General features: G+C 56.1%; 1 protein-coding gene across 5 annotated transcripts; it reads left to right on the forward strand.

Annotated features, from left to right (window-relative positions):
- Nucleotides 1–151: 151 nt before the first annotated feature.
- On the forward strand, nucleotides 152–8564 carry LOC138748162 (membrane-spanning 4-domains subfamily A member 8-like). 5 transcript variants are annotated; one of them, XM_069907925.1, is made up of 9 exons: nucleotides 291–455; nucleotides 881–998; nucleotides 1458–1541; nucleotides 4152–4277; nucleotides 5893–6006; nucleotides 6275–6331; nucleotides 6477–6590; nucleotides 7072–7197; nucleotides 7839–8564. In XM_069907925.1, the coding sequence occupies exons 1-9, from the start codon at nucleotides 433–435 to the stop codon at nucleotides 7875–7877; spliced, it is 801 nt and encodes a 266-aa protein (XP_069764026.1). In that variant the 5' UTR covers nucleotides 291–432; the 3' UTR covers nucleotides 7878–8564. The 5 variants fall into 5 exon arrangements, with proteins under 5 accessions (XP_069764030.1, XP_069764031.1, XP_069764027.1 ...); XM_069907929.1 differs by lacking the exon at nucleotides 4152–4277 and having other exon boundaries at nucleotides 152–455; XM_069907930.1 differs by lacking the exon at nucleotides 881–998 and having other exon boundaries at nucleotides 160–455.

Genomic DNA, 8564 nt, shown 5'->3' on the forward strand with positions numbered 1-8564 from the left:
TGTGATAGGGTGGAAGGAAGAATAATGGAGTGAAGATCAAAGAAGGAGGAGGAAGGGAGGCGTCAGGAGGGATAGCATAGGCAGGGTGAATGAGGGAGGAAGAGAGTAAAGGTGTGAGAGGAGGGTGGGAATGAGGGAGAAGGAAGGAGACAGTAAGAAGATAAAGAAGGAATGGAAGTAGAGTGAGTAGGGAGGCAAAAAGAGGAGCACAATGCAATGGTAAGATAGAGAATGAGGGAAAGAGGCATGAGGAGAGAGGACAATGGAAAGAGAGGTGGGAAAGAGGGAGTATGGTGAGCAAGGATGGTGGAGGGGGGAAGGAGGAAGAGGACGAAGGGTTTGAAGAGGAGAGAGTGAGGGCAGAGATATCAGCCTCACCACAACCCTGTCTCCCTGACAGGGAGGCACTGAGGGAGGATTGATTCTGAGGACATGGCAGAGGTCACATGGACCAAGTGAGTGGGGGAAAAAGGGGAGGGACTGATGGACAGAGGGAGGAACTGAGAGTGGAATGGAGGAAGGGTGGGGTGGAGGGGTAAGAGAGAGGGACAGAGGAGTGGGAAGGATTGAAGGAGCTGTGAAACAAAGGGAAGCAGATAGAGGGACAGAAGAGGGAAGGAAGTGGTAAGAGGGTTGGAGGGGGAGGGTAAAGCATGGAGAGGGAGGGAGGGAGAGGGAAAGATGGAGGATAGAGATGGATGGAGGGAGGGGGAAGGATGGAGGGAGACAAGGAAGGAGGGAGACGAGACATAGAGGCGGATGGCAGAGGAGCGAGGAAAGGAGTAGGGAAGGACAGAGGAAGGAGGAGATGGAGAGGAAGGACGGAGGGAGGGGGGATAGAGGGAGTGATGGCCACTGGGTGTTTTCCCCCTTTCCCCAGACCGGAGGAGCTGAAGGTCCCCATGCAGATCCCTGAAACAGGGTCACTCCCATCACCAGCCGAGCCCCCACATCCTGGGACACTAACGGTCCCAGCCCAGGTCGAGGAGGGCAGTATGGTGAGTCTGATCCCACAGAGAGGTAGGGATTAATGGGGAAGGGGGGCTGGGATGAGGGAGGATTTGAGGGAGGGAGGGGTTGAGGAGTGAAAGGGTGAAAGAGAAGTGGGAGTGGAGGGAAGTGTAAGGGAGGATTTGAGGGGTGAGACAGGTACTTAACAGGGAGGGAGGAATGGGTGAGATGGAGTGAGTGAGGGTGGGGTGAAGAAGGTATGGACAGAGGGTGTGAAGGAAGGGGTCTACATGATGGAGAGAGGGGTGAGGGATGAAGGAATTAGAGTGTTGGGGAGGAAGAGATTGAGTGAAGGAGGGATGAGTGAGGGAGGGAATAGAGGGGTGGGGAGGTGAGATGCGATAGGAGGGAGGAGGGTAATGGATGGAAGGGAGGGATGAGGGAAGAATTGAGGACTGATGGATGGTGAGTACGAACTCCCTCATTTCCTCCACTCTCCTCTGCAGGGACCTCCACTATCTGAGACCTCTTCTCCACATGAAACCAGGACAGTGCTGGACCCTGCCCCTCAGAGACCACCTCCCATCCAGGTGATTCTTCCCTTCCCTCCCTCTCCTCTCACAGTCCCCTCCCTTCATCCCTCCTCACATACCCTCCCCTCCCTATTCATGGTCCCCCTCCCTATTCATGGTCCCCCTCCCTATTCATGGTCCCCCTCCCTATTCATGGTCCCCCTCCCTATTCATGGTCCCCCTCCCTATTCAAGGTCCCCTCCCTATTCATGGACCCCTCCCTATTCATGGTCCCCCTCCCTATTCATGGTCCCCCTCCCTATTCATGGTCCCCCTCCCTATTCATGGTCCCCCTCCCTATCATGGTCCCCCTCCCTATTCATGGTCCCCCTCCCCCATCCACTCCCTTCCTCCCACTCTCCTCACTGTCTCTTCCCACCCTCCTCATCTTTCTCTCACCAATCCATCCCATCCCTCTCTACCCACCTCATCCCCCTCCCTCTTCAGCATCACCTTCCTCCCTCTTTACCTTGCTCCCTCTCCCCTCATACCCTCCTCTCGGTCCCATCCTCCTCCTCCCTGTCCCATCCTCCTCCTCCCTGTCCATCCCACCCTCTTCTCTATCATTTATCTCCCACTTCCTTATCATTTACCTTCCTCTTCCACATCCCCTGCCACGCTCCTCCCTGTCCCTTTCCTCCTCCATTCCCCCAACCCACCAATCTCTTCCTTCCCTTTTCCCTTCATTCCTTACCATATCCTCCTTCCTCACTATCCTCTCCCTCCTCATCATCTTCTCCATCCTCATCAAACCCCTCCCTCCTCTCCAAACCTTCCATCCCTCCTCTCCATCCCCACCCTACATCCTCTCTGTCCCCCTCCCTCCTCTCTGTCCCCTCCCTCCTCTCTGTCCCCTCCCTCCTCTCTGTCCCCTCCCTCCTCTCTGTCCCCTCCCTCCTCTCTGTCCCTCCCTCCTCTCTGTCCCCTCCCTCCTCTCTGTCCCCTCCCTCCTCTCTGTCCCCTCCCTCCTCGCAGTCCCCTCCCTCCTCGCAGTCCCCTCCCTCCTCGCAGTCCCCTCCCTCCTCGCAGTCCCCTCCCTCCTCGCAGTCCCCTCCCTCCTCGCAGTCCCCTCCCTCCTCGCAGTCCCCTCCCTCCTCGCAGTCCCCTCCCTCCTCGCAGTCCCCTCCCTCCTCGCAGTCCTCTTTTTCAGCATTCCCTCCCTCCTCGCAGTCCTCTTTTTCAGCATTCCCTCCCTCCCTCCCTCTCATTGAACCCTCCCTCTCATTGAACCCTCCCTCTCATTGAACCCTCCCTCTCATTGAACCCTCCCTCTCATTGAACCCTCCCTCTCATTGAACCCTCCCTCTCATTGAACCCTCCCTCTCATTGAACCCTCCCTCTCATTGAACCCTCCCTCTCATTGAACCCTCCCTCTCATTGAACCCTCCCTCTCATTGAACCCTCCCTCTCATTGAACCCTCCCTCTCATTGAACCCTCCCTCTCATTGAACCCTCCCTCTCATTGAACCTCCCTCTCATTGAACCCTCCCTCTCATTGAACCCTCCCTCTCATTGAACCCTCCCTCTCATTGAACCCTCCCTCTCATTGAACCCTCCCTCTCATTGAACCCTCCCTCTCATTGAACCCTCCCTCTCATTGAACCCTCCCTCTCATTGAACCCTCCCTCTCATTGAACCCTCCCTCTCATTGAACCCTCCCTCTCATTGAACCCTCCCTCTCATTGAACCCTCCCTCTCATTGAACCCTCCCTCTCATTGAACCCTCCCTCTCATTGAACCCTCCCTCTCATTGAACCCTCCCTCTCATTGAACCCTCCCTCTCATTGAACCCTCCCTCTCATTGAACCCTCCCTCTCATTGAACCCTCCCTCTCATTGAACCCTCCCTCTCATTGAACCCTCCCTCTCATTGAACCCTCCCTCTCATTGAACCCTCCCTCTCATTGAACCCTCCCTCTCATTGAACCCTCCCTCTCATTGAACCTCCCTCTCATTGAACCCTCCCTCTCATTGAACCCTCCCTCTCATTGAACCCTCCCTCTCATTGAACCCTCCCTCTCATTGAACCCTCCCTCTCATTGAACCCTCCCTCTCATTGAACCCTCCCTCTCATTGAACCCTCCCTCTCATTGAACCCTCCCTCTCATTGAACCCTCCTCTCATTGAACCCCTCCCTCTCATTGAACCCTCCCTCTCATTGAACCCTCCCTCTCATTGAACCCTCCCTCTCATTGAACCCTCCCTCTCATTGAACCCTCCCTCTCATTGAACCCTCCCTCTCATTGAACCCTCCCTCTCATTGAACCCTCCCTCTCATTGAACCCTCCCTCTCATTGAACCCTCCCTCTCATTGAACCCTCCCTCTCATTGAACCCTCCCTCTCATTGAACCCTCCCTCTCATTGAACCCTCCCTCTCATTGAACCCTCCCTCTCATTGAACCCTCCCTCTCATTGAACCCTCCCTCTGCCTTCCTGTTCCTCCTTTCTCACTGTCACTCCCATGCTCTTTATTCCCACTCCCTCCTAACCGTTCCCTCTCTCTCGCCCTGTTTCATCCTACCCTCCTCTCCTTCCCTTTCCGCCTTCCTCTCCATCCCCTCTCCCCCTCAGTAAACTCCACACTGACCACCCTCTCTCCCCCCTCCTCTCCTCCACCACTCCCCACAGGAAACTCTATCACCCCCGGTGATCAGGGAGAACTCGGTGCCCCCAGCCTGCTCAGGGGGGCTGGAGCCAACTGATGAAACCCCATCTGAGATGCGTCTGCTCTGGGGCCAGATGAAGGTTCTTGGGGTGAGAATTTCCATTTCCATTGCCCTTTCCCTGAGTCCTTCCCCGTCTCCCATTCCTTTCCCCGTCTCCCATTCCCTTTCCCGTCTCCCATTCCCTTTCCCCGTCTCCCATTCCCTTTCCCCGTCTCCCATTCCCTTTCCCCGTCTCCCATTCCCTTTCCCCGTCTCCCATTCCCTTTCCCCGTCTCCCATTCCCTTTCCCCGTCTCCCATTCCCTTTCCCCGTCTCCCATTCCCTTTCCCCGTCTCCCATTCCCTTTCCCCGTCTCCCGTCCCCGTCCCCCCGTCCCCCCGTCCCCCGTCCCCCGTCCCCCGTCTCCGTCTCCCGTCTCCGTCTCCCGTTCCCCGTCTCCCGTCCCCCGTCCCCCGTCCCCCGTCTCCCGTTCCCCTTCCCCTGGTGTTTACCAGTCTCCCTTCCCCAATTACATCCCTGTCACCCAAACCCCATACCTACTTCTGTCCCCATCTCTCTTTCTCAGGTACTTGGTCTCCCTTCCTCTGGTCCGTTCCAGTCTCCCTTTCCTGTCCGACCCTATATCCATGTCCATCCCCATCTCCTGTCCTGTCTCCCCTGAATATATCCCAATCCACCATCCCTGCAACTGTTCCTGTCTCTCTTTTCTCTTTCCCAGGTGCTTTCCTGTCTCACCTCACCATTCCTTGTGTCCATCTCCTGAATCTGTAGCCATACCCCTTCCTTGAGTCCATTCCCTTGCTTCCTCCAACCCCCTTCCTCAGTTCCCTGAATCACATTCACCTGTCTTGTCTCCACCCTCTCCCCTCCCTCTCACCTCCCTCCCCTGCTTACTCCCCCTTTCTCCCCTACACACCCCTTTCTCCCCCACATCCCCCTTTCTCCCCCACATCCCCCTTTCTCCCCCACATCCCCCCTTTCTCCCCCACATCCCCCTTTCTCCCCCACATCCCCCTTTCTCCCCCACATCCCCCTTTCTCCCCCACATCCCCCTTTCTCCCCCACATCCCCCTTTCTCCCCCACATTCCCCTTTCTCCCCCACATCCCCCTTTCTCACCTCCCTCCCCTGCTTACTCCCCCACATCCCCCTTTCTCCCCTACACACCCCTTTCTCCCCCACATCCCCCTTTCTCCCCCACATCCCCCTTTCTCCCCCACATCCCCCTTTCTCCCCCACATCCCCCTTTCTCCCCCACATCCCCCTTTCTCCCCACATCCCCCTTTCTCCCCCACATCCCCCTTTCTCCCCCACATCCCCTTTCTCCCCCACATCCCCCTTTCTCCCCCACATCCCCCTTTCTCCCCCACATCCCCCCTTTCTCCCCCACATCCCCCTTTCTCCCCCACATCCCCCTTTCTCCCCCACATCCCCCTTTCTCCCCCACATCCCCCTTTCTCCTCCACACCCCCTTTCTCCCTTTTCCCCATACCTTTCCCTCTTTCCTCCCTTTTCCTCTTTCTCTCCCACTCCTCCGACCTCTCTTCCTCCCCATTGACCCTCCTCTTCCCTCTGTCCCTCCCTTCTCTCCCCCTCCCCTCCCCTCTCTTTCTCTCCCCTTCTCTTTCTCTCCCCCTCCCCCACTCTCCTCTCTTCTCCCCTCCTCTCCCCCACACTCTCTCTCTTCCCTCCCCCTCTCTTCAGGCCATGCAGATCCTGATCGGACTGACCCAACTGGTATTCGGGGTCCCTCTCTCGGTGTCAATGGTCCGTACTGTGGCAGGAAAGTCTGGAGCTTCCTTCTGGACCGGAATATGGGTGGGTAATCCCTTCCCCTCCACCTCCTCTGCTGTGCTCCTCCACCCTCTCTTCCTCCCCTTCCCTGACTCCCACCTTCTGTCCCCCTTCACCACATTCTCTCTGGGGTCCTGTCCCTGGTGGGTAGTGGTCATCAGCAGGTGAGATTTTTAATGGTCCTCCCTCTCCCCTCCTTCACTCTCTCCCTATCTCCCCAATTCTCTTCTCTCATCTATCTTCCCTTCTCTCTTCCTCTCTCTCTCTCTCCCCACCCCTTCCCCCCTTGCAGTTCATTATCTCCGGAGCTGTCACAGTTGAACTGAGGAGGAGACCCACTTCATGGAATGTGAGTGCGGGGAAGGGGTACAGATTGGTGGGGTGGGGCATGAGTTTGGACGGGATGCGACTCGGGATGGACGGAGCGATGAAGTATCAGTGGGACCAGACGCCTCCTCGTGACACTGCCTCGAATTCTTTTCACCCCCCCACAGATGAGGGTGGGTCTGCTGATGAACGGGGTCAGCGTGGCAGCCACTTGCGTCGGGGTGACCATCTACTCCGTCTCCCTTCTCTTCACCCCAGCACCGGAAACGCTCTACTTCTCCGTGAGTGGGGAGGAGGATGGGGTCTCTCTACTCTGTGCCACTTTCCATTGTTCAACCGCATTTGTCCCCCTACCCAGAGGTCTTTCTGTTCTATGACGATCCCCACCGTTCACCATATCAATCCTCATATCTTGAGGCCTCCTTTACACGTCTTCCCATCATTCACTGTGTCAGTCCTCATACCTTTGAGTCTGTTCTATGACAGTCCACACCATTCACCTTCAGTCCCCATACCCCAATGACTCTCTGTTCTACAACACTCCCCACCATTCACCATGTCACTCCCCATACCCCAAGATCTCTGTTCTACGACACTTCCCATCATTCACCGTGTTGGTCCCCTGTACAACAAGGGCTTTCTATTCTACACCCCACCGTTTACCGTGTTGGTCTCCACACCCTGAAATCTCTCTCCTCTCCCCATCTTTGCCTGGTGGAGCTGCCTCCCTCATAACGTTCCCATACTTCTCGTCTCCCACAGGCCACCACCTTAACCCTGACTGTGGCCTTGCTCCTGTTCACCTTGCTGGAGATGGGATTGGCTACTGTCTCGGCACTCTACTGCTATCGGTGCCTGTTCCAGTTCGAGACCACGTACAGCATCCTGGTGAGTGGCTGGCAGTGGAGGAAGGGAGGGGTAGGTCCTGTCAAATCCTGTCCATACACACCGGTCCCCATCTGCCCGAGTTCCTCCAAACCAGTACTCTACAACCCTCTCCCTCTTCTCTCCCCCTTCCCCCTCTCCCTGCTCTCACCCCTCCCTCTGAGCTCTCCTCTCTCCCCATCCCATTTCTTCCACTTTCTCTCCCTCTCTCAACCCTTTCACCCCCTCCATTTTCCCCCTCTCTTGCCTCTCTCCCCCATACCCTTCCCTCTGCTCTCTCTGTCCCTCCTCACGGTCATCTTCTCTCTCCCCCCTCACTCTCCCCCTCTCTATGCCTCTCTTCCTTCATCCTTTCCCATTTTCTCCTCCCTCTCTCCCATCACTCTCCCTCTTGCCTCTCTCTCCTTACCCCTCTCCTCATCCCTCTCCTTCCTCTCCCGAAGCCCGTAGAGGGTACCATTTCAGGCATTTCTGGACCTCAAGGCAGTCTGGAAAGTTGGGGAGGGAGATGAAGAGAGAGGCAGAAAGGGGGTGCTGGGGGTGAGAAAGAGGGGGAGTGAGTGATGGCGAGAGGGGTTAGAGAAGATTGGTGTCTTGTTTCACCACCTCGGAGACTGAACCCTCTCTCTCTTTCTCTCCTCAAGCATGATGTCATCATGAGGCATCCCTCCCGCTCGGAATGATGGTGAAGCACCCACAATCAAGTCATCCCATCCCAGGACAGTGGCGGTCAAGCCTTCAAGTAATGGAATGTGGTTGCTTCTTCCAAATACCCCTCTCCAAATTCCCATTACAAATACCCTACCCTCTAAATACCCCTTACTCAATACCCTATCCTCCAAATATACCACCCTCCATATACCCCCAAATACCGCTCCCATCATACCCCCTCTAAATTCATACGTCCTCTCCAAATGCCCACCCTCCAAATAGCCCATCCTTCAAATACCTTTGAAATACCTCACCAAATGCCCTAACCACCAAATACCCCTCTCTCCAAGTACACCTTACAAATACCCAAATAATCCTGCCTTCAAATGCCCCTCCCTCCAAATACCCTAACCTCCATACTCCTTCAAAGTCCTCTCATCCATCACCCTCCATATTCCCACTTGCACACTCCACACACCCCACCCACTCTACATCCCCCACAGCCAAATAACCCTCCCTCTAAATACCTCACCTCGGTCCCCCACCCCCTCGCTTCCAGACCCCACAATGGAGATGGGCTGGCAGTCAATAGGTGCGTCCGGGAAGGAATCTACCACTATCTTCCACAGTCCTGCTCTGGTTTCCCCACCTGTCCTTTCTCCCGAAATCCCACCCACTTGTGGTTGAGAAGTTGACAATTAAAAAATTGTGAGAGAAAA

The sequence above is a fragment of the Narcine bancroftii genome, chromosome 13 (assembly GCF_036971445.1).
Source record: "Narcine bancroftii isolate sNarBan1 chromosome 13, sNarBan1.hap1, whole genome shotgun sequence".
In the NCBI taxonomy this organism is placed as follows: domain Eukaryota; kingdom Metazoa; phylum Chordata; class Chondrichthyes; order Torpediniformes; family Narcinidae; genus Narcine; species Narcine bancroftii.

Excerpts from the sequence above, each read along its gene's own strand:
- LOC138748162 (XM_069907925.1), top strand. The coding sequence starts at position 433 with ATGGCAGAGGTCACATGGACCAA. Across the intron at positions 1,542-4,151 it reads AGAGACCACCTCCCATCCAG|GAAACTCTATCACCCCCGGT; the intron begins GTGATTCTTCCC and ends CACTCCCCACAG. Across the intron at positions 6,332-6,476 it reads GGAGACCCACTTCATGGAAT|ATGAGGGTGGGTCTGCTGAT; the intron begins GTGAGTGCGGGG and ends ACCCCCCCACAG.